We start from the raw sequence: 26,711 nt of genomic DNA on the forward strand, positions 1-26,711 counted from the left end.
CAATCACGTCAAACATATTCTAACCACTACTAATCTCTTCTATATTCTTTCTATTATTGCTGATATTAAATTCAAAGGAATCTACAGCATCGTTATCTCCAAAAAGCGACTTGATATTCATAAAACTTCGTCAGAACAAAGAAGAGAAGCAACAAACGATGTCAAGCATACTCAAACCACTATTAACTCTTCTTCCTTCTTTCCATTATTGCTGATATATAAAATTTAAAGAGATCTACGGAATCAGTATCCCCATGTGAGCTCAAAGCTCACACAGCCTCCTCAGAGCAAAGAAGAGAAGCGTTCATTATCGTCAAACACACTCAAACCATTACTAACTCTTTCTACGTTCTTTCTATCATTGCCAATATATAAAATGTAAATGAATGTAGAGAAACAGTATCTGTAGAAAGCCACTCGGGTGTGTCATAATCTCCTCAGAACAAAGAAGAGAAGCGATCATTATTGTCAAACACACTCAAACCATTACTAACTCCTTCTACGTTCTTTCTCTCATTGCCAATATATAAAATGTAAATCAATATTGAGAAGCATCTGCAGAAAACCACTTGGATGTGTCATAATCTCCTCGGAACAAAGAAGAGAAGTAACCAACATCGTCAAACACACTACAATCGCCACTGAATTGTTCTCTGTTCGTCCCATTATTGCTGAAATATAACATTTCAAGGAGTCTACAGAATCGATATCTTCAAAAAGACATAACATACTTCTTCAGAAGAAAGTTCAGTAGCCAGCGTGGTCAAAGATACTCCAAACGCTACCAAACTATTCCCTATTATCACAGAAGCGATTAGTTATCAAGAGAAAGCGACAAAGCGTTCAGCGACGAGTATAACTGGAGAATAAAAAAGTCCTGGAGCTGGGTAAGCGACGTGGATCGTAGTTACGAAGAGGCAGCTTAAACGTGGAGCGTTCATCGGTTCAGAAGAAATTCCTTTTGCCTTTGTCAGCGTTCCTCTGCACGAGATAAAGGATTCAGCCAGCCAGAATTCGTTCGTGCAAACGATAGAGAAGACAGGAACAGCGTGGCCGCGGGGATATTCGATTGAATAGCCGAATTCGATTACGTTTCGTGTTGGAGAAAATGGTTTCCGATGACGAGAGATGAAGAAACCCGAGGACAGGGTATATTTGCTGTATGTCGTATGGGCGTGTTCGTTGAAGTTGTATGCATGTAGAGGCAAAAGGAAGTGAAAATGGACAATTAAAGGAAACATGGGCATCGGTAATGCCATTGGCAATAGCACGCAGGAGTTCTGCAGCGACAAGTATAAGGACTTTCAGCCTCCAGATGGAGGTAAGTACTGATAGAATATTATGCTAAGTTATAAGTATAATAAGTGGGAAGAAAGGGTATAGAGGTCAAAATATTGAACTGAAGACCCTAATAAGGGAAGTCGTGCATACGAAGTAAAAATTGTAAAATGCAAAACAGTACAGTAATTGTAAATTAGAAATATTAATATAAAATTGAAACCGTAGGTTGCACGTAGAAACTTTAGCTCGAAATTGAAACTGCAAAATGGAAGCTTTAGTATATAATTCGGATTATAAACGAGGAACCTTAAGCTGAAATTCAAAGGTGGGATGATCCACGTGAAACAAGAACCGCAAAAGAGGATTATACAATTGTAAATTAGAAATTTTAATACGAAACCCAAATTGTAAATCGTAGGTAGATACCCTAGTTTGAAAATCAGATAGTAAATTGAAGATTTTAGCATAGTATTCAAATTAACGTTAGATATTTAAATAAAAAATCTGAATATGAAATTCAAAGAAGAAATCATACGCGTATCAACGAAAATTTCAAAAAATAATTACACAATTAAATAAACGCATCGAAAGCAGGTTAAAAACAGAATTCTATCAATAAAAAAAATACCATAAAGAAAGAAATTCCACCGGTAGGGAATCAATCGATATACAGGGTGTCTGAGCTACGTAAATGTGATCGTCTAAATATCTGGCTCACTTGTAATCGCGTAAGAGGATTCTCGTGACGAAGATAAATTATTTCAAGAGGCGAGTGAGGTAGACTTGAGAAAAAATTCCTTCCACCATTACAGGTGCTCCTTGAAATTGTGTAACTTTGTCTTGAGAATTTTACATTTCAAATCTTCACTGTGGTAAGGTGTCATGGTATTGGTTTTTCCAGAAGAAATTGTGCAACTACAATATTACACTTGCACTTTGCACTTCCATTTCGCACGAACCTTCCGTACACATTGCAGTCCACTTCTTCAGGGTAGACCTGGAACTGACGGTTTCAAATCCCATTATCTCCATGTACACTGATCGATATTTCTCTTGACTGATCAAACTGTTCAACTTCCAAGATCTGACCAGAAGTCGTTTAACTTGATCGGTCAATCAAAGTGGACAAAATGAGGCCTGAGGAGTTTCAGGATGGCGTTAAAGAAGTAGGCTACAGTGTGCAGGTGCGAAGTGCAAGTGAAGCAACTTTGCCTTGATATGTTTCTCATGTAAGCAGTACAATGGGTAATCAAATTATTTAACAAAATAACGTGTATGTAAAGGATAATACCGCCTACAGTCTTGTCAAATATATATTTCCAATCTACAAACATCACTAATATTAGCCTACTTAACTAAAAACGTTGCAAATACCTCTCTTCTCTTCGCCCCTTTCTTCTTCTTCTTTTCCAATTTCTTCACCCAGTTTACAGACTTATATCTTCCTTCTTCGTTGACTATCTCTTCTCTATTAACTGCCCAATTTCTAAAAACCTACACTCTACTATCACGTGGTCTGAATTTTAAATTTCCGTATTTGTCCCCACTCTTCTCTCAATATAATCTCAATATCTACAGACTTATCTTCTCCTTCGTCTTTGACTATCTCTTCTCTACTAATTGGCCAATTTCCAGTAACCTGCACCCTCCTACCATGTGCTCTGAATTCTAAATTTCCGTATCTGTCTGCAATTTCCTCTCAGTATCTGTTTCACTTAGAAGTTAACTATTTTAATGTGAAATAACGTAACGGTAATGTAATGTAATGTAACAGTTTGGTAACTCACGCATCAACTAGATATTGAGGAGACCCAATTTAGCTGAGACACTCTGTATGCTACCAAATATAGAGACGTCGATTCCCTGGGATATTTCGGTGGCTCGTTCCGCATACGAAAGCTGCAAATGAAATTCAAAGAGCAACCAATCTCGTGTATCAGTTAGGTAGTCGGCTTCAAAATTGTATGAAGCAGCGACACGCGGTCCAGTACGAGGAAACACGGTGTGACAGTAATGTGGTTCACGTATCCGTTTCTGTTTCATTTTACAGAGCTGTGGTGTGAACCGGTCTGGGACTCTTTGCTCTGCTGGCCACCGACCAAAGCATCTACGACGACCAAACAGAAATGCCCATTCGAAGATGTATTCGACGCAACCAGTAAGTATACACGTGTCACCGTTTGATGAATGCACATTTAAATTGCTTGTTACCTGGGCTGGTATACACTGTATGTATAGATGTAAAGCTGGAACGTAGGTAGAAGGAAAGTGAGTGAATATCGAGTAATAATGTAATTAGAATTTATATGTATGGAATTTCCAAATACGTTTTGAAGACAGAAATCAGGTTTGGTGGGAACATGGTGATATGTTGATTGTTAATCAGTGAGTATTTTCCTAAGATTTATACACACAGTGGCTACAAATAGTATCTGCACAACATTGTATGTGTTATAATATTCACATACTAATCAAAAAAGAGTTAAAATGTTTTTAAAAATTAAAATCTTTCAGTTTACCATAGAAACAAATTTCTATCTTTTTTCTATGAGGCAATATTATAGAATAAATTTTTTATGCTTTGAAGGATTATAGAAAATAATATTTTCCTATATTATAGGAAATTGTTTTTCAAGAGTCAACTTTTTGCATAGTGCCAGTGAATTAAATCCCTATTTTTTCTATGATATAGAATTAGAAATTACATTTCTTATATTAAGGATTATAAGAAATATTTCTTATATCATTCTTTTAAGGATTTTATATTATTCTTTTAAAATCTTTCATAATATGACAGAGACATATTTCTGTTCTTTCTTTCTTCTGTTGTAATACAGAATGGAAAGGTACAGTTCCTATACTTTGAAGTATAATATTAAATATAGGACGACTTTAAAATTTTTATTTCCAATAATTGTTACAAACCAGATAAAGTTGGATTTGCAAGATTAATATTCATCTGACAATAAAGCGCTGGACTGTTTGAATTGAAAGAGAATTAATTCTATTGTTGTACATGGAATGTGTCAGTGTTCTTTAAGAGGTTAAGCCAGGTTTTTAAATGAGAGACTGTGGGAAGAGAAATAAAAAAGTATTCTGTATGAGCAACCTACTGAAAAGGAACATCAAGAGTAGAAGAAAATGCCAGAGGAATAATATAATGTATTCTGAAATGACTTAAGCTTTGTTTCCAATGAGTCATTAAACGTGAGAAGAAAAATGGGAGATATTCCGTATGAGAAGATCAGTGAGAAAACGGAAGAAAATTTCAGGAGAATAATTTAGACTATTTTTCCTTGCTTAATCCCTGGAAAGACAAATGAAATGCATTTTCCATGAGAAAAAGAGCTTCGGATGTGGACGAAAATTCTAAATGAATAATGCAGATTTATTCTTAATCGCTTAAACTTCGTTTCCTCCGTAAGATCTTCAACGTAGGTATAGAAAGTACACCGTGCATAAAAAAGTCGGTACAAAATGCATTCAGAGTTCGAGAAAGAATCAGGAGACTAACCTAATGCGAGATGCCTTAAGCTTCGTTTCCAACATTTGACTATGAAAGAAAAAGGCTGACTTGTAATGAAGTAGGTAGCTTGGCGAACTACCGATGTATATACCGAATTACTATACTGTACAAGAACAGATACGCAAGAACAACAGACCTATACGAGGAATCTAAATCGGAATATACGCACATTACGTCACATTAGACAAAATGTAAAAAGCTTCTACAACGTGCAACTTGAGAATGACCCGTTACTAACTATAGACTAACGAATGAAAAAGGAATCAAATATAAATTCCTATTCGAGGACTTGGCAATCAGAAAAATTAATAAAAATAATTAAACGCAGAAAACGTAAGAGATACGTAGAGAGTGCAATAGTGATGATCACGTGGAAGAAGTAAATATCTAACTTTAATAAATAAAGAACGAATAAACGTTTCCAATAAATACCAGGTAGACCTGAGAAACTACAGTTAGTATTAATTAATTGAATAATTTAATAGTTTGAATAGTTTTTTAATAAGAAGTTTAATAAGCACCATCTCGATTAAAGTATTTTTAACTTTCAACTAGTTTAACGGATTTTTTCCGGGGAAGTTTGTCATTATTTCAGATGTAATTAACGTCGTTGGCCAGGCTTTGAGAAAGTTGAATGCTTTTCGGTGTTATTGACTTTTTAATCCAGCTCGTCGAAGCGAAACCTTGAAATTCCACGGTGGCTGAAGGCGCATTTGCATGGCAGGACGTTGGCGGAAGAATGTTGACGAGTTCACATCGGCGATCAGAAATTCCCAAACGTTCGTACCAAATTCTAATCAAAGGAGAACCAAGTTCCTGAGTCAAACTCATAATCTTTATGGAAACGCTCCCTAAATAGATGGCGTCCCAAATGTAAAACAAATTTAAAGAGTCTCTCTTAAGTACTTCTAACCTAAATCGTTGCTACTTAACCCATGATTATTCCCCTTTGCTTGTTTTTCTTCGTTTCTTCGTCCTTCTGCAAGCTTTAAGAGAAGATAAGTTTAAGTTGGTATTCTGGTTTAGACCGCCATTTTTTCAAGGTGTACTTTAACTTTATATAAATTTCTAAAAAACGTAAAAAACGCTGACAAATTTAAAATGTAGGATTATCTCCATTAATCCTATATAAAAATCCTTTACATTCCAAAGAATTTCCGACGAAATTTGTAAGATTAGTTCAATCAGCGGAGAATAGAATTATTGTTAAAGAGAATGGAAAAAGACAGTTAAAGTGGGTTTGCCGGACGGTTAGTGGCAGTAACATGTGACAGCGTTATCGAGTGCAATGAAAATGCGACGAAGTGGGTCGAGTATCGGGAGTTCCCTGGTTCTCATTCTCACTGTCTGCTTGTTATTGTCGTCGTGAAAACGGAAATGTATTGCGGAGACCGGGTGGCAAGTTCAAGTAAGCTGCCCGTGTCAGCGAATCCCGGATAGGAATCGATGTCGTCAGCTTACGACACGACTCCGGTTAAAGGAGACCGGCCCTAAATATACATATAATATAATATATGTATAATATTAAACATATAATATTTAGTGAACAAAAATATTGTCACAGATTAGATTTTTGTATTAAATCCTCTGTAAATGTATAAAACGTATGGTTCCTTGTCAAATTTCTTCCTAAAATAGACTTTAAGTAGGAAGTTAAACAAATGCAAACCTAACCTTCAAGTCTGAAATATGTTTAAGTACAATTCGTCATGGTTAAACAGCTTTATAATGAAACTAAATATTTTCTTAGCGTCGTAAGATTTTAATTATTGCAAAATTGATACAAAAATCGATTCTGGGATAACTGGAATCGATATAGGGCCAAACAAATGATTTACAAGAGACATACTAACTGATCTGAGAATGGTAACCAAAACAAAAATTTCGGTTCACAAAAATGCATGGTTCCATACAAATTTCTCCTTCTTCGTTTCCCCATTCTTCAAAGTAATAACTATAGCGACGGTTAATAATAACGACCGATAGGTTAGGACGATATAACGTATCGAATTACGATTATAATAGGTCGCTCTACACTATATGTATAACACGGTTAGGTTTGCATTGATTTCCAATTTGGTTTGGTCTAAGAATCGTTATGCTGATTCGCAAAGTACTGTCTGTTTAAACACCTGTGTGCGTAGATTAGATTTGTATTAGATTTCGAAAATCATTTTACTGATTCACGATATATCCTCTGGTTAATGTAGACCGATGTTAAACAGCTGTATCGTGCAATCAGATTTAGGTTATGAACCGTTATATCTGTTCAAGGAACACCTCTTGATTAAACAGCTTTCCGATGCAATTAGGTTTGAGTTATATATAGAGCCAAATTACAAATGTACTGAACGTAAATCCTCATATTGATGCGATGAAATGGTAATAACCATTTCGACCGTGTGGTTACGTATAGGTTAGGAACACACAGTTTAAGTAACTCTTACATTCGTATTCCAATCTAGAAATTTTTATCTTCTGCTTTATTCAAGATAGTTTTATTAAACAAACAGTATACTAGAATCATTACGATTTTCGTAATACCAGTTTTTATTCGTATTTTACACAAAAAATAATTTTGCAATTTGGTATTGACAGATTTTGAAATCTTCTACCATTTTTAATATGAAGAAATGTACCCAGAAATGTGCAAATAAAGATAACTACAGACATCGCAATTTGACGCGCCTGAGCACTAGCAACCCGTCTTCCAATGCAATTTCGGCGGAGTTGCTGGTTGCCTACTGTCGGGCGCTTAAAAATTTACATTTTAATTTCATTTCACCGAAAAATGAACAGAAATGAATCATGTACTTGTTACATATATAAGACAAAAAATACTCTCTACAAAATACCCACCCCTAGTGTGGGTCCCATATGTTATACCGAAGAAATGTTTCTGTATATCTTATTTACCGGTTGCATATGCGTATTGATAAAAGATGTCTGCAAATATTTAAATATGTTTGTTTTACGAAGCTATATGCGATTTAAAAATGCTACAATGGAGGATTAAAATTTATGATTCCAAGAATGAAAACCTTCAATCGTTAGACTTTCCAAGAAAAAATGCGTCTCGCTCAATTTACCGAAGGCTTCCACCTAAACCCGAGCAAAAAATGTCGTTAAAAATATCCGATGCAGGCAATCCGATCTAGGATCGAGTTCTGTAAAAGTAAATCTCGAGGAAGATAACGGCAGAAAATAAATTTCACACTGAAACGAATCTGTGAAACAAGAAACGAAGCGAATGATTCTCGGTGATCCAACACCGAACTCTACGTAATACAGCGAGCTGGTATACTTCCAAGTCCCCTGACGGATTTTCGTATTGTAACAACACGAGGAATTTGCATGCAGGTCAGGTTGCATTCAGCGCAGTAGCGAAGTTGAATCGGGTACACCGTGGAGAATAGAAGAACGACAACAACGAGTCACATCTGTCGTTAATTCACGAAAATTTCTTTTCTCTGTGCGTCCTTCTTTTCTCCCTTTCCTGTTTTTTAGTTTCTTATTTTTTCTTCTTTTTTTTGGAATGACTGCGTCCTCGAACTATATACGCCACGTTTCTGGGTAGCGTAAGTGGGTTAAATTGGGATGAAGTGGTCCATCCAGGATCTGAATCTTTGGAGATGATGAGGATTTTGGGGAATCTATGGTATTTGATTTTTTATGATCTTTTTTGTTTCTTCTTTTCCTTCTTCCAAAACCTAAATTTTTAGGATCGAAGATGGATTTTGTAAAATATTCTTGTCTGTGGTTTTCAGAAAGTTTTAATTTTGAATACCCTTTTTATTATATCTGTGTTAGACTTTCAGCTTCTTCTTTCTCTTTTTCTTCTTCCAAAATCTGAGTTTTAGGCTTGGATGTGAATTGTGGAGAATATTCTGCTCCATAGTTTCTACAAAGTTTTGATTTTTTATTTTTTTTATTATATTTTTGATCTATATATTTTTAGATCTTTCTTCTTCCTAAATACGAATCTTCGCGGTTGCTTAACTTTGTGAAGTATTCTCGCTTGTCCCTTTTCCCCATACTTTTAATTCTATTTCTTAGTTATTCTTAAATTAAGATTATATTTTTCAAACACTTAACAATTTTTCATGACCTAGACGTGACTTTCTTGAAATATTCTGACACATGTATTTTACAAGTATTTCTGATCTCCCTTTCTTATGTTTTAAATTCTCTTCAGCATCTTCTGCGCACTCACTTGAAACTAAACTTCGTCTTCGCGGACGTGAATTTTTTGGAATATTGTTTCATCTCTTTGAGACGTATTTCACATATTCTATTCTTTATCTTTCACTTTATCTGTACATTCGATCTATCTTTATATTTCAATTTGCGTAAATATTTCCATTTGCAGTGTTGCTAATTCCATTTTCAATTTCCTAAATAATTGTCATCCCAAATTATGATGTATCTTCGTTACAAGCTTAATACTGACGTCTGCTCTCACGTTGCACGAACATTTCCAATTTCAAATGCTGGTATTTCCATTGCTCATTATATTGCATTTCTCATTACAATCGTGGTTTGCAATCTAAGTTTGGTTTCCCTACTATTCCATAACCCAGTATCAACTTCTAACCTCAATTCGCACAATTTGATTGCGTACTTACAACCTAAAATTTCTTAGATACTCCAATCCCAATATTTCAATATTTCTAATCTCGATTTGTAATACACTCAGATTCAATTTTGAGTTTCTTGAACATCATTAATCCAATTCTCTAATAATTTTTAACCTTATCCTTTCCAGACTTTTCCTAACCTGCATTTACAATATTTCCAATGTTATTTTAAATGTCTACTTTCAGACCCCTAAACACTTTCGATCTTAATTTTCTAATTTCAATCTTTCAACGCCACTAACCTGAATTTGCAGTATATCCAGCTGCAATTTCAGTTCAGTTTTTATTCTAGTCCAAAGCTTCATAAACAAGATCACTTTCTAATATTCTTTTAATCATTTCTAACCTCATCATCTCCATACATTTCTAACCTCAATTTACAATCGCGACATTTTCAATTGAAATCGTATTTCCATAATTCATATCAATATTTAAAAATTTATAATTTAATAACAATTTAATAACAATCACAAGCAACAGTATGAACTGTTTCCAACAGATTTTCAAATAAGAAAAACTTCTGTTCTCCAAGATCTCACGTAGAAATGCGAACATACAGCCAACGATACGATGGAACGATTTATTTCTACGGAATACCCGCTTTCAGATTTGTTCTTCAATTGGAAAGAAGGGGAGTAGGTATTATCAACGCGAAGAAGAATGCTACTGCTTATTTTCTTCGACGTGTAATTCCTTTTTTTTTTTTTGTCGTGGCTTTTTTCTCTCCTTTTCTAGAATCACTTGAAAAAGTGGCTACATTGAATTTCCATGTCCGTTTAAATGCCAGCTGGCTGGTGGGCGGGGCTTTGCCACTTTTCAACTGAAATGAATACCTACCGAGCAGACGAGAAAGACAAACCATTCTTCGATTCCGGATACTTCTCTGATCATTAGTGAAGCTTCTGAATCTCTTGTTTACACAGAGTTTTTTTTTTTCTTTCCTTTGATTTTAATGTCGCATCGACAGGATCATTAGCGACAGCTATGCCTCGGTTGTTCTCTACTACATCTTCTTGCTGTTAGATTCCATAGTATATTTGAGCTTCTTCTAAGTATTTGAGAGTATTTTTAAGGTGAATCTGAGACGTCAAAGTTGTACTTGAGCGAAGTCCGTATTTTTGCCCCTGTACAACTGTGTTTCAAATCTTCTGCACTCATAAAGCAAGTGGTTTGCCGATAGCATCTGGTTCCGTTCTTTTATAGATATTCGTGTTTATTGAAGCTCCTAGTTTGAGAAATCTTCTATCACGGGGTTGGCATGCGGTGTGCCTCAAAAATCAATACAGGTATTGTTCATCACTACGATATTCTGAAGATAATTATTACAATAATTAAGATACAGAAAATACTCGCGAATTTTATCAGTTAGTAAATGATTTTTTTCTTTTACCAGTCAGAAGAATGCCATTTTTCATAACATTGTATTTTAATCTCTTTTCAAAAGAAATTTATTCTTGGGATTATCGCGGCTTAATTACAAAATTCAATTTTATTCAGAAACTTAATTTTATTTCTACAGAAAATTAATAAAATGCATTGATAATGTTATAAAATTAAATTTTACTTAAATAAAATTTCCTTTTCAATTTATATAAATTTAATATGAATTTTGTGTGAATTTCATTTTTCGATTCATTTAAATTCAATATAAATTTGATATGAATTTTATTTTTAAATTTATTTAAATATTGCTTTTAAATTTACATAAAATTAATGAAATTTTATTAATTAATTTTAATCTTAAGTTTAAAAATGAAATGTCAACTTTTTATTGTTTAATTGATACCTTGTTGTAGTATCCTCCCATTGCTTTTAATCATTTAATATAAGAAGGTTCTTCTATTAACTTGAAAAATAACCGCTTTTAGTTGAATACAAATCTGCCATGAAAATGATGTAATTTTTGGCGTTTCGAATTTTATAAAATTCTACTTTAATTTTCACCCGATCAATTGAAAATAAATTTCGGAATACATAATTTTTATATAAAATTTGATGTTGGTATGCTTTAAACCGTAGAAAACGATACTTCAATTTAATTTGAAACAAAAATAAATTCCACAACGAGAATTTAATTCCTGGAAGGTTTTTCATTATATCTTTATTTGAATAACGAACTATAATTAAATATAGCTTAACTTCCTCTTCTCATTCCTCTTTCTCTTCTATATAACCACATTTTTTTCAGCTCACTGAATATCTGTATATGGCCATGATTACGTTACAAGTTTTAATGTGGTTTAATTTGGAACACATAGTTCCTATTTCAGCGGTCAAAATTCACGTGTAGTCTTGACATTAAACAGGAAAAATCAGAGAACGAATGCCAGGTTTCAGTCTGTCTTCGGTTGTTTTCTCCAATGCTGCGCGTACAATGCTTCCATAAAGACAAGAACAATTAAAAAGACGAATGCTAGAGGCTCAAAGATCTCACTTCCGATTGCTGATCATCCTTGAAATGCTAGACAATTTTTTCGAAAATCTTCGAACTCTCTCAACTCTCTTCAAACATCAGAAATTCTTTCTTTCCGAGAAATTTGGAGAATATTTTTGTTTGAGATATGTATTTTATTTTTCACTTCAACGAACTGTTAATCTAACAAATTAGGGCGCGCACGGTTTTATTCGGGCAAGCTACGCCTCACAATAGTCACGTATGACAAACAGAGATTATATTACATTTTTTAATACGTTTATGAATAAAGTTTCCTTTTAAAATTTGTTTCATTTATATTTCCCCGATGAAATCTTTTTTATCTTCTATTATTTTATTTACAAGCTATGGCTTGTCCCAGTTGTTAAAGCCAATCTGCAAATGTTCATTATAAACGAAACACTATACAGGGTGTTTAATCTTATTGCACCCAGTTTATTCAACCCATGTATATCGTTCGATTTGAGGATCTCCGTACACCCCGTTGCTTAGGCTGACCTACTTTCGTTCGTGTAAGGAGGGTTGCACACGTACAGGGATCTTTCGGTCAATTTTTAATTAACGATAACTAAAAAACAAAACCGAAAACGCGATTTTTTTATTCTTGATTTTCATCGTATTTTAGCTTCAAGAATCGCTCCTTACATTTTCTTACATCTGTAGCCGGACACCGTGTATGTCCATTATAAGAACGTAACAACTCGTACTTCTTTTATTCTTCAGATGTACTCGAGTTTGTGGAATATTCATGCTTAACTTCGTTTTTATGTATCGTCGCTCTATTTCTTCCCGCAGATGTTAAAGAAACCGACAAAAACTGTATCATGTAATGCCTTCGGTTTCCGATACTTACTGGAATATTAACTATCGTGCGAAATTGCACCGGTTTATCGAGTCACGTACTGGAAATAAGCTCCTCCAGCATTCGCATCCTGGAATTGTGGATCATCCCCCGATTCATGATGTTGCGAATCCGTTTACTTTCATGTGCGAGACTAGAATAACCCACGACATACATCCCTATTTCAGTCTCTGATATTTCCACAAATTTCAACCAACGTAATCCAAATAGTACTCAAAATCTTCTTATCTTTCTTTGTTTTATTTTTATAAGTTGTTAAATCGGATTGCAAGTGAAATGGAAATTTCTTGGAAAATTTTAGAGACATCAGAATGTTCAAATTATTACTATTGGCGTAGCAAATTCCTTATTTAATTTACATTTGTTGTTTTGATGTTTGGTAAAGTTTTGTTAGCTGTAATTTAGAACTGTATAGTTAATTAAAATCATTATGGGAGTTTTGTAAATTATTTCACTGCTCGGTCCTTAGCAATTATTATCATTTTGCAACTTCTATCAATTGTCAGTAATTGTTATAGTTATTACCATAATAATTGTTATTAATAATTGTTAAGGATTAAACAGTGAAATAATTTGTAGAGATCACAATATATTTGTGTACTGTACAATATATTTGGATGTTTAATTATTTAGTATACGAGTACATATTGAAAATAATTGTTATTATATTATTAATTGGTTCATTCTTTTTTTATCAGAATAAAATATCTTTCTTTCCTTGCAATCTATATTTTACGTTTGAATTTTTGGAATTCTTGAGTTCTTGTTTCTCTTTGGACGCCTGACGACGAGCAATTTACTATGCATTGGTGGAAACTGTGTCGGTAGTTCACCAATTTAATTCACATTTACCGACAGCGTTGCGTTTGCTAAATATTTCGCAAATTTTATTAGAGACCAAGCAGCCGAATATTCTGTAACATTTGCGAAGTAATTGGAAATAATAAAATTTGCAAAATAATTCGCAGATGTTAAACATAAATAAACGTAATTAATTAGACGAGCGAGCAACCCGATTTACATCAATTTCTTTTACGAAATTCAAAGGTAAAATACAATTTGTCAAAAAAGGAAACTGTTTCGTAGCAATAAAACAAGATTTATGAATTGAATTTATTCGGTTTTCTCATAAATTAAAAGTTAAACGCATTAAATTGAATTGAATACTTTAATGGTCAATAATTTATATTAATGACAATAAATTGTAATTAATACAATAACGTGCTATTATTAATAACATATTAATATTAATAAATATCAGTTTAATCGATAAGAATAGTATTGGTACTAATAATAGATGATACGTATTTAATAATTTTTATCATTATTTCTTATTAGTTTACTGTGTTAATTACTCCTGGATCCCGCAAGACTATAATTAAAAAGTTATAAAGTTGAGGTCGATCAAAATGACAAAAGTTATGAAAATTTAAAGATTGGCAAAACTATAAAAATTACAAAATAAGAATAAGGATTATAAAGAATTATACGTAAAATATATTGCTTCGAAAATAGCACAAATCCAGTGCCGCTTATAGGCGGCGTCCGCGAAATGACCTGTGGGTACGAGCGCCGATTATAGGTGACAACCACGCGACGAATTTTGGGTTCGGTACCCCATACATCGGGAATACACCAGTGCCATCTGTAGTCAATAATATATTTTTTCGTTATCGGCAGAACATTTTGTGTTGATTTTATTGACATATTGGATTAATCACTTCTTAAAAGTTACTCATTTTTGATACAACGTCAAAACGTTTTAAGCAATATATTTATTTCAAACATCCAAGCGATCGTATACTATTTCGTGCTAAAAAATCTGTTAAATCCATTGACAGTGAAACGATATTTCATATACGGTTCTTACAAGAATTATTGTTATTTAAGACTTAGGTAAACGTATATACTGCAACTATGCACACTGTGCGCATTTCTGGCGCGCGTTTCCGTTCAGTGACAGTACTTCGACGGACTAGACTGCCGAAGCGAAAGGATTAAACCAATTTCCAAAACTCAACGTTTCCGTTTATCGCGCTAAATAATTGTGGAACTTGTTCAGGATTAGTTAGACAAATGTTGGTAGTTAGAGCTCGTTTGATTCCAGCCAAGTGAGATATTTTGGTTAATTACTAATCAAACAGTTTAATTGACCAAATTGGACAAGATAGTAAATCGATTTGTCTTTCTTAGGTTTTGTATAACGCTACAACACAGTGCAAAACAGTACAACCAACACTGCACCGTGCCTGATACCATCAGGGAAGCTCGCACTTGTTAAATTGAGCGTGCTGTTTGTTTAGAATCGGTGGAGAAGAAGTGCGGTTACAATGGTCGATGGGAGGGGCAGAATGGGACGAATAACGAGGAATACTCGCACGGCTGGGCAAACTACACAACTTGTTTGACACCAGAAATGCTCCGGCTGCATGGAAAAGTTTACACCAACACCGTCGAGGGTAACGTGAGTGTCTTAAAAGCTGGATTATTATCAGTTGAAATTCGAATTAAATGGATTAAATGAGAATCTGAATTGTATCCATTTAGATGGTAAAGCCAAATATTAATGTTCAAAGATGAACATTAATGAAATACATTAGGGGCGTTCAGACACAAATTATTTTAGATATAATCAAATTAGTATCTAAAAGCAAATAATTTTAAACATAGTCAGATACATGAGCAGCGTTGGAACAGAATTTTTTTTTAAATGCATAAGTAATACCCGAATACGAATGATCTGGAATAGCGTCAAATACACGAAATTTGTTCAAGAACAAATTTAATAAAGAAACGATTTTTTACGTAAGATTTTTTTTTATTTATTGGAAATGAAAATTAAAAAATTGAGGTGACGTGATAATCCAAAGATAAGAGATTGATATATTTTTTTATTTGGTCGTATTGCAAAAATAAAACTGTTATTGATCACAGTATAAATATCCAAGAGCTTTTTATTAGTTAAGATTAAAAAGAATCAAATGATGGAAAAGAGTCGTGTAGCTATTGGATAATAAAACGAGTGGAAAAATGTAAAAACTGGAGACGCGTAATAATTTGTGTAAAAAAGCTAATGAGAATTAACTTTTTTATCGGTTGTACCTTTTCTTTGTTTTTCAGATGAAGCTGGACATAGCTGAAAAGACTCGAACGTTAGAATTCGTTGGTTTAAGCATCTCTCTAGTAGCTTTGCTTGCTTCGCTTGCCATATTCTGTCGTTTTAGGTAAATTGTTTATCATATTAAAATTTGTCTACCTACAAGGTAATATTATTAAGTAATATTTCAATCACTATTTTATTACAAACCTATAGTGAAATTGAAATACATATTTTGGAGATTTGAAAGAAATCGATTGAAAGCCAATGTAAATAAACGTAATATACTTCTAAAATGTGGAAATTAGGCAAAGTTTTCTATGAATAAAAGAATAAAAAAAAATATTTTTTTTATCGTAAATACGAGCTAATATTCTGCCATTTAAAAGGTAATTTTATTGTCAAAGTATAATAAAATTAAAATAGATATTTATTTTGAAAATTTAAAAAAATCAATTAGAGCTCAATACAAATAACGATATTATACCTTTATTGTCATTTTAAAAAAGTCTCAAGAATAGAATAAACCTCAAAGACCAACTATGGGTTTGGTCATTACCACCAATCAGTTGCCAAACCCAATAGTATATCTTCTTATTCTAATTATAGCTGATACTAGGCTATTTCTGTTTTCCATTTATCTTTATGCCAAATATCAAGATAGCACAATTATATAAATAATAATTAATCTCAGCAGAAAGATGGGAAATACAGCTGTTGGAGGGAATTAGGTTAAGTCCTTGCTAGAGCTTTATGATTAATGTAATGAAACCTTGATTGTGTCACACGATTTCCGAGATACTGAAAAGCCATTTATTTACAAACAAGACACAAAGATTTCAGCACCTTTCTCGTTAACAATGCCACATGAAGATGGAAATAAATTACGTAGAACTGAGATGATAATATTCATGCCAATCTAGGTCCCTGAGAAACACAAGGACCAGGATACACAAGAATCTGTTCGTCGCCATGGTTGTCCAGGTCTTGATTAGATTAACACTGTACATAGACATTGAGGTCCTCAGGAGGAAGACTTATGGTATTCAACATGGCATTGGAAACACCGTAAGTGTTTGTAGTTGACTAACAAATAGTTGTTTCCAAACTGTATTTGTCAACATACTGATTAATTAATATACCATGAGATATAGGAGATTATATATTCCTTACATTTGATATATATTTGACTATCGAATTGTCATTGTTTTCCACCTATACTGATACACAATTAGTCATAAAAGTCTACATTCATCGTCTGAAATTTGGAATAAATCCTTAAATTTGAAAAATATTATTATTATTATATTGCATATAAATTTGAATTGCAATAAGAACATTATCTTCAGCAATTTCTTTGGCATAAAATTTTGCATTAATTGAACATTTTCTGAAACATATATGCATTTAAAGAACGGCAACAATCTATTGTGCTTTTTTGAAGAAGTAAGAAGACACAAAAATATACATATTTACATATACTTGTTGTACTTGCATGAGGTTATAAAAGTGTAGATTTAATATTATGTTAGTAAACTTGTAGCTTTTCTGTGGACATTAATAATGATCTGCAATCTTCGCAGAATTGGAGGTTTTATAATTTTTAAAGTAATTCCATCTCAAAATATACTGAGCAAATTCAAAAATATTTCATATTGGTACATAACTGTAAATGATTGTATAACAAAAGTGTGTGTAGAACTTTGTGAGCGATTATATATTAAGAAACTTTATATGAACGAGGTACATTTTTCTTCTATAAACACACGTCCAATCTGTCTTCATTTTCCAGTAATAAAGCTCTAAAGATATAACGCTTGGGCGCCTGACAGCGAGCAACCCGCTGTGCATGTAGCAGCTGGCCCGCCGTGTTGCTCGTTGTCAGGAGCTCAACTATTGTACTTTTAAAGCTTCGGTATTAAGAAACAAAGTAAAATCAAGAACGTTTATTAATATAAAAACGTTCCTTATTCCTTATAATTATATATATATCAATAATCTGAGGTTGTACATCTATTCTTTCATCAGAAATATAATTATCTGAAATAGTAATATTTATTAGACATTATGTAATTATTATTAGATAATTTAAGTGAAAGACAATTTATCAATAGTAGTAGGAGAGTTAATCTATAGTTGTAAGATATTTTATATATTGGTTCAAGTTATTAATCAGACATAAATTTCTATGATTAATAAAATTGAGATTTAATAAAGGTAAATCAGTTTCAGATAAATTAACTTTAATTCTTCCAACAGAAATGAAACATTAAAAAGAAAGAAATAATCATATTAGTATCTTAATCTTAATCTTAATCAGTAATATCCTAATTAATTATTATGTAACAATAATTGTTATTTCCAAGAAATTAAAGAAATTGAAAGAGATCCAAGTGACAAGTTAAATTTATAATTAACAGACGTCAAAGACAGTCTAGTGTTAAAATCTACTTTCGAAACTCCTTTTTCTTAAAGCCTGTGCTCTGTGAGGCCAGCTACGCCCTTTTGGAGTACACCAAAACCGCTATGTTCATGTGGATGTTCATAGAGGGACTGTTCTTGCATAATATGGTCACTGGTAAGTGAACCGACGTTTATTCTTCAAAATTTCCTTTACATTATCAACATAGAAACCGAAGAACAAATATTTCACCAACCAATTTCGTGGCTCTAAGACGATTCAGTTCTAATTAAAAAATTGTTTGCTCTCCCACTAGGAAACTCATATCTTTCCTTTCCAATTATTCTTCTATTTTTAGCTTGATCACGTTGGTTCAGTAAAAACTTATTCTACTTGTTTGCTATTAAATTTTGAATCTTACCAATTTTAACAACTTGAATTTAAGATTGAAAACTTTTTGTGAAATAAAATATCTTCATTCAAACTAAAGATTTTCTATATTTTAGGGAAAATACTTATAATACTGATAACAAATTTGAAGTTCGTTTAGGAGTGCAAAAACAGCATAGCATCTTGTATATACAAGATGTTCTAGTCTTTTTCTAATTAAACTTTATAAGGACTTTCTATAGACATAAATGAGAAATGAAATTTACATAATTATTGGTTGTATGAAACTCTATTAAAAAGTTACAATGAAAAGAGAAAATACCAATGATTATATCTTATATTCAGTCTCCTGCTAATTCTGTAATTCAAAATTAATACCATAGATACCAATAGCAATCTGCTTTAAGTTACTAAATTTTTTATTAAAAAATATTCTAAGGTTTCTTCTTAAATTTCTAAGTAGGTTTTATGAAATATTAAAGTAGTGATTTTAACTAGTGTATTTATCTTGCAAGATAAATATTAAATAATTGTAAGTAATTTTAAATATTAAGTATTTTGGGATAAGTGGAGTTGATAAAACACTCTGTATATCTACTAAGACATCTGAAACAATTTCCAAGTAACTGACCTAATTACCTAGTCCCAATAAATTTTCCATGTTACAAAGTCCTGCTTTGTTATAGGAATCAAAAGTTTAAGTGAAATTCTATCAAATAATCGCACCGTCTTTTACTTACTGTTCCAGTAACGGTGTTCCAAGAAAACTCATACTACAGGATGTATCGGTTCATCGGATGGGGATGTCCCGTCATAATGACGCTAGTTTGGGCCATCATCACCGCCTTCTATTACCATCCAAAGTCGAAGTAAGTCGGAGATTGCCACGTCTATAGGAAATGAAGCTATAGCTACATGAAATTCAGCTATGGGTGATTAAGATTCTAAAACTCATCCTCTAAGTGCATCTACCTAAAGTTTCCCTTCATTTAGTTAGACACCATGACAGATTTATTGAATACCACTTTCAGATGAGATTGCATCTATTATGGAATGGTGTAGAAATCTATTGAATCCTCAACTAAATCTTAAATTTTCTCAGCTGTAGAGAAAATTGTCCATGTAAACTTTTTCATATTTTTACAAAGAAGATAGTAAGTTTCACCAGAATTAAATACACTTGCTTCGAATAGTTGATAAATTGTTTGAACAAGAGCCAATATGAAAATATATTATGTAAATTAGTATAATATGATGTAGTATTTAATACTTGGATCTCCAATTCATCATCAGTTCTTGGTAGAAGTTTGTCAAATAAGAATTGTTTATGGTGCTTGTATCAGATTTACCAGATGCTGGTCTGGATACAATCTGTCTTCCTACTTTTGGATCCTAGAGGGACCTAGATTTGCAGTGATATTGGTGAGTAATATCAATTTAGAAAGATACATTTTAATTTGCAACAATGGCTAGATACAGGAAACTATAGAAATCTTTGTATTGATTTTGATCCTTCAGCTCAATTTTCTGTTTCTGCTGAACATCGTCAGAGTGCTCGTGGTGAAGCTTCGACAGAGTCACACCAGCGAAATCGAGCAAGTCTTGTAAGTAATTCACATGACAGTAACTTTTTCTAAGAACGAAGTAAGTGTCACAAGCAGAAGATAAAGTAGCTAAGATACAACGAGTTGTCCAATCTTATCAAGCAAAAAAGAACAAGGCTGGGTCAACGTGTTTACACTATACTCACAACTTTTTAATTAAAAGTAAGAAAGTAGTGGGTAAAGAAAATAATTGAATTTAGATAATTAAATATAAGGGAGGGAAAATATTATATAGCAAGATAATGTAATATTACATCCAATGTTGTAATATTAAATTAAATCATTTAAATTAAATATGAAAATGTTAATATTTATACATATAATACGTATTATTAATACATATAATTATTAATTAATTATTATTAAATACAATGTAATATCGAGGAATCGTATAATGCTAAAATATACAAATAACAATTAACGTACTACTTCAATATTTTATGAATAATGGTAAAATAATGCAAATTCTGATCTTCGAAAAAAATATTTTGCTGAATTACAAAAATAATTCTAACATCCTTTGCTAATTTCTTTCTTACAGGAAAGCTGTGAGGGCAGCTGTGGTGCTTCTGCCTTTACTAGGCATCACCAACGTGCTCTTCATGATCGAGGTGCCCCTGCACAACGTGAAGAAATTCGCCTTGTGGTCTTACTCTACGCATTTCCTTCAATCCTTTCAAGGTCTCTTCATCGCAACACTGTACTGCTTTTTGAACGGCGAGGTGAGACAATTGAACTTAAAAATGAACAAATTTCTCTATTTCAGTCTTCTTTTGTTTCAAATCGAATATAGTATATTATACATCTAGTATAATATAATCAGTAGATTAAAACCCTAAAGTGATTAAATTATGGAAAGAAAGAAGGAAGAAGACAGGGCATTCTTGGCAGTACCAAAACTAAGCTCCAAGACTAAAACTAATAAATTATTATTAATGACTTTTTCTGATAAGTTACTATATACTTTATGTTTTAATCTTACACTAAATTTAATATACAAAATTGATCAACCACCTTCCAATGTTCCAAAATTGAATCACAACTAATATCAAATATCCAATTTTTAATCTATTAACATTAAATATAGTAATTTACAGTAAAAACGAATCAAAAACTTGCTAATATTCCAAAAGTAAATTACGACAAACCAGAGATTATAGTTCATCTTCGAACAATTCATACAAAAACACGGCGTTTCGAATGCGCAGAGCGCTAATATATCCAAAGCTCGATTTAGGCTGAGAAATAAATTACTCTAAGGTGAGGGAGGCGCAGTATCGCGTAAACATTAGTCTGGATTTATCAGGCGTGGAATTTAGGTTGTAATCACATTCCACCCTACTCTTAATTAAATTATTCAAATATGCATTGCAGTAAGTGAATGGTTGGTTTAGTGATACGATTAAGGGCCAATTATTGTCTGGTACACACAGGTGAGGCTCGCTCTGGACAAAACTATTTCCGTCTACCTTTCTCTAAGAGGAACTGACTTACAAGCAAGAAGACAGTCGACATTCAGTGGTTGTCAACCCCAAAGAATCGCGTCGGGTGAGTGAATTAATGAATTTATTAAATATTTATAAATTGTAAATCATCTGAGTTTCTCTTATAAATTGCTGGCTTTCATGAGATTTAAGTGGAAATGCATTTGAAAATTCTTGGTCAACTTACGATTCTCCTAAGTTTGATTAATTCCACTTACAAAAATATAATCCAATGAATTACAATTTTCCTAGCATTGCATATAATTCTTTATCAAATAAATTAAACCAAAGACGTGTAATTAGAAACGATGATTTATTATTTGATACAAGGTAAGCCGGATAATACCAGGATATATTTTCTATTTATCAGAGTATGTTAATATTTACAATTCTATGCTAATAAACAAAGATCTGTTTGACAGGAGAATAATCTATTAAAATATTAGAACAAATATCAAAATACTAGTATTTGAAGGGACATTCTACGTATAACACTCTGATAAAATAAAATTGAAATGAGCTTTCTCACATGATTTACGATATTCCAAAATGATCGAATATTTCTTCTCATTATTCCATACATTCATGCATTTAATTGATAAATTAATTAACAAATTATATTACGATCTTATTAACTTAAAAATTCCTATTTATTAACATGTAGCAAGGAGGGAATGAATTATTAATTAATTAAATACAGTGGAATCTGACGATTGGGGAATTCTGAGAAATATTTTGACAAAGCAGTGTTTATCGTAAGCAAATATAAAGCAAATCCGTGTTTTGGATCGTTCGTTTGTATGGGCCAAATTTGCCCTTTGTTCAAGCCGTGTTTGACAATTCATCGGCAAATTGCAACTGCAATTGTAACTGCAAATTATCCAAACTGTGCAAATTGTAATCGACGATAATGTCCCGCGATTCACTTTGACTTAATTATTATCATTACTATTGACGTATAGCAAGCGCGGTGAATTATTTAAATAAAATATTTGCCTTTGAATTAATTAATATTGTTACTGTTGAATTTCAAGCATAAGAAACTGTTGATATGAAATATTTGTATTTGGATTAATTGATATTACTATCGTATAGCGAGAGTGTGGTTATTATAAAAATAAGATATTTGGCAAACAAAATTAAATTAAATTGATCAAGTGAAATTATTTGATAGGCGATTTCTCAAATTATATTATCCACGTCACATTTGGTTACATTTAATTTAAAACATTTGCTAACATATAGCTACACATATTGACATTTCGTTTGTAAATTAGCAGAAGTCTAATATTTGAGAAATACACACATAAATGCAAAATATCATTTGCCAAATACTAAATACAATAAAAAATTATTGGCAATTAAATAATTCCTTAATTCACCATTTGACAACTAAAGTACGAAATAATTCAGAGAAAAATCACTTGTTTTTTTTTTTTTTTAAATAAACTGACACACAGTTATTTCAATAATATGTGATCTTCCCTTTTACTAATATCATTTCCTAACAGTCATCGTTTAGTAATTTAATTACTGAGTTCCTATATTATAATTATTCCCATCTGTTATAAACGAGGAAATTAGCCAAAAGTTTTACAAGGCAGAGATAGCAGAAAATTTCTTTAGCTCAAAAAATTGTATTCGTTGAGGAGCAGAAGATCGAAGAACGAAAAGAATGAGAACAAAGAAAGTGACGGAATAATGATTGTTAATACGTGCAGTGATCGAGATGGAGGAAGAGGAGATAAGACCCAGCGGATGGATAAGACTGTGCTGTCGAGGTGGAAATACTCCACCACCGGACCGACCTGCCGAGTGAGTAATGATCGAGGAAACTTCGCCATTCCGCACTTAGATCATTACCAACATCGAAGGTTGATCCTCCTCGCAACATCGTACCAGTAGGTAAAAACACGCAGACACGGAAGCATATACTGTTGCATCTCCTCTTCTATGTCACCACTTACATCATCCTAATTAAAGGAAGCTCTATTAGGTTTCTTCTTCAAGCTGCTGATGAACCTACACCATGATACACTTCTTTTGGATGTATTCAATTTTATCTCTTCAATTGTTTCTTCTGCAATTCTTTTAAATATTATCAATGAAGTAATTAACCTTGTTGTTTTCTTTGGTTTGTTTTTTGCTTGGTTTCATTTCTTCTATCCAATCGGATTACCACTATATCTTGATGGAACTTTTTGTCCTTGAGTCGAATTTTTGTTATTTACAAAGATTAATGGGTCTGCAAACTTGAGAGATCTTCTTGGCTCTTCCTAACTCTCCCTCGATGTACTTAGTTCTTTTAGAATTTGTTAAGTTTCACTGGTCATTTCTGGACTCTTTAAAGCTTTTAAGACCACTTTTTACACTATTGCACTTCTCGTAAAGTTCTTTAAAGTTTCATTTTCTTACTTCTATCTCCCCCTGGCTCTCCTTCGGGCACCATGGTTCTTTTAAGGCTTTTTTTTAACTGTATTTGGTTCACTTGAGTTCTCTCGAGTTTTCCTTCAATTTGCATCGCTTTATAATATTCATGAATTTTTGTAGAGTTTCTTAGTTTTGGTTCTCCTTCGCTCTCCCCGGCTCTCCCCGGCTCTTCCCGGCACTTCTCGACTCTCCCCAGCTCTCTTCGGTTCTCATTCGTTTTCCCCGGTTCTTTTGAGATTTTCAAAGTTCTACTGGGACTTTTCAAGCGTTTTGAAACTCTTCTTATGCTTAGATTTCTTTGCATTCTCCTTAAATTTTTGGGAGAATCTTTTGGTTCTAGCTCTTCCTGCCTCTTCCTCGTTTCTCTCACTTCTTCTGAATTGCTTTATGCTCTATCGTGTTTCGTACAACTTCTTCAAACTGCTAAAATTTGGAGTTTTCTATTAATTTCCATATTTGCTGTTGCCATAATCCATTAGTGTTTGGAAATATATTAAACTCTATCAATCAGAAACTAGTCTCTCTCTTAAACACTCTTCTCACAATTTAGTTCTTCGCGTGCATATAGTTAGCATAATTGTTCGCTCTTTGTGTAAATAATTTGCATGACGTGTAGCTCACAATTGCTTTGAAATTCTCAGTTTGTACAAACCAGTCCGTTTCTCAATCTCACTTGCTTTTACATTTAACTACAATAGTTTTTTTATTGTTGTAAAAGAACCTCTGGATTAATTAACGAACACATTGTTTCATTTAGTAAATAAAGTTAAAAGATAGAAACTGTATCAACGATATTGCAAGCAGTTGATTCTTCTCTTTCAATTTGTTTCATCTATATAACTTCAATGTTTTCAATTGTTTTTCTATTCTTTGTGCAAATATTTCTTCCAAAATGTATGTTACGCGTAGGTGTATTTCCGTTAAATTCACAAAAACCAATATAACAATGAAAACTCTATGTTCCAATTAGTGTTCCATGTTCAGAAAAAAGTATTGTTATAGATGACCCCAATGATTTAGTGGAAGCAATACTAGTTTGCGATTTCAGAACAGCTGTCTGACCATGGAGCCTCTCTGGACGAAAGCTTCAAAGTTCCATTCAGACCATGAAGATGAGCTGTGAGCTTCTGTGGATCATGAAAAATGGACAACCTGAAATTAATCTAAAGACTCAATCGTTCGACTTTCAATTAGTAGAAATTTGATTAGAGTAATGGATGAAGATGATGAGCACAGCGTAAAACTTGACCTGATTAACATTCTGAATGTTTCAATAAACTTCTTTACTCGAGCAGCATGGCCATCAAATTTTGTAATTTCTAGAGACATTGTAAGATATCTATGAAATGTTAATTAATAATTTACTGATGTCTGATTGAGTGGATATTGAGGAAGAATGATGGATGGAAGTCTGGAATTTGAAGATTTTTTGTTGAAAAGTTGGAAAGTAAATTGTATGTGACATAAGTCATAGTGAATGGCACGAGGAAATTGTTAAAGATGATTATTAAGAATTAGTGAATCGTGTGAATATACACTTCTCTTCATTTTCTTCTTAATGAGAATTATTTCAAGCGACATATCATAGAGAATTGAAATGGTACCTCTACAAAAATGACTAATAATTAATCAAATTCAGGAAGTTAATTTTTTTTAATAAAAATGAGTTGTATATATTAAGAAAAGAATTTACGAGAGACACATTCAAGTGAGATTCAATTTATTTTTTGATATCTTCATTTGGAAGAAAAACGACAGAAGAGAGACGTTTATAGATGTAATTGACGTACGTGTATTGCTGTTTCTATTTTTTAAAATATAATCGTGGCTGATAATGCATCAATTGCGTCCTATGCTATTTATCTAATACATTAGAGAATGCACCATGTGCATCTTGAGAAGAAATTAATTCCAATCAGAGCGTAAAAGATATTTGACAATATAAGAATTTCAAATTAAACAATCCAAAATGTCAAATAAATTAAGAGAACGTTCTGTAATCTATGCTTATAAAAAATCGTTATAATAAAAATATCATTTTTTTCTGGAATTAACCCAGACAAAAAGAAAATAAAATAAAACTGGGAAACCAGAAGGTTTTCAAATATCCTATTGTAAATATTTATTTTATGGGTGAGCTGAAGCTTTGATAATTAATTGTTGATCAACAAATTTTCATTGAATAGCTGTAACACTCTCTTCATGAATTATAGACTGACTACTGCGACAGAACGTACTGTGTAATATTTTTAAGCTTTTGTCAAACGGCCCAGGGTATTTAATTTGTAAGGCTAGCTAATTAGCGAGCGCATCATCGCTTGTATGACTTTGTAGCTGTGAGTTTTTTTAAAATGTAAATAAATTATCGTGACATGTACCCTGTTTGATGAAGTTTTTTGCAGAATTGTGACTTTAATTTTTACACTTTCTATAAGCATAATTTTAATCACAATTTTTATACTTTTTATATAATTCTAAATTATAATTCTTTATAACATTTAGAAAATAGTATACATTTCCATGGCCTACCCATTAAACAATTGTTACCTCAAAATTTTATGGAAT

General features: G+C 32.5%; 1 protein-coding gene across 5 annotated transcripts; it reads left to right on the plus strand.

Moving 5' to 3' along the window:
• Positions 1–798: 798 nt before the first annotated feature.
• Positions 799–26,599, plus strand: LOC117214376 (PDF receptor). Of its 5 annotated transcripts, none has more exons than XR_004488841.1 (13): positions 799–1,321; positions 3,332–3,439; positions 15,044–15,204; positions 15,861–15,964; positions 16,761–16,905; positions 18,313–18,415; positions 19,377–19,497; positions 19,972–20,050; positions 20,147–20,232; positions 20,774–20,954; positions 21,666–21,780; positions 23,438–23,621; positions 25,195–25,268. XR_004488841.1 is itself a non-coding variant. In XM_033460464.1 (13 exons), the coding sequence occupies exons 1-13, from the start codon at positions 1,240–1,242 to the stop codon at positions 25,267–25,269; spliced, it is 1,449 nt and encodes a 482-aa protein (XP_033316355.1). In that variant the 5' UTR covers positions 799–1,239; the 3' UTR covers positions 25,270–26,599. The 5 variants fall into 5 exon arrangements, 2 of the variants coding, with proteins under 2 accessions (XP_033316355.1, XP_033316356.1); XR_004488843.1 differs by having other exon boundaries at positions 25,200–25,254; XR_004488842.1 differs by having other exon boundaries at positions 23,438–23,617; positions 25,195–25,231.
• The last annotated feature ends 112 nt before the right edge of the window (positions 26,600–26,711 follow it).

Source organism: Bombus bifarius, unplaced genomic scaffold (genome assembly GCF_011952205.1).
Source record: "Bombus bifarius isolate JDL3187 unplaced genomic scaffold, Bbif_JDL3187 scf7180000009200, whole genome shotgun sequence".
Classification (NCBI taxonomy): domain Eukaryota; kingdom Metazoa; phylum Arthropoda; class Insecta; order Hymenoptera; family Apidae; genus Bombus; species Bombus bifarius.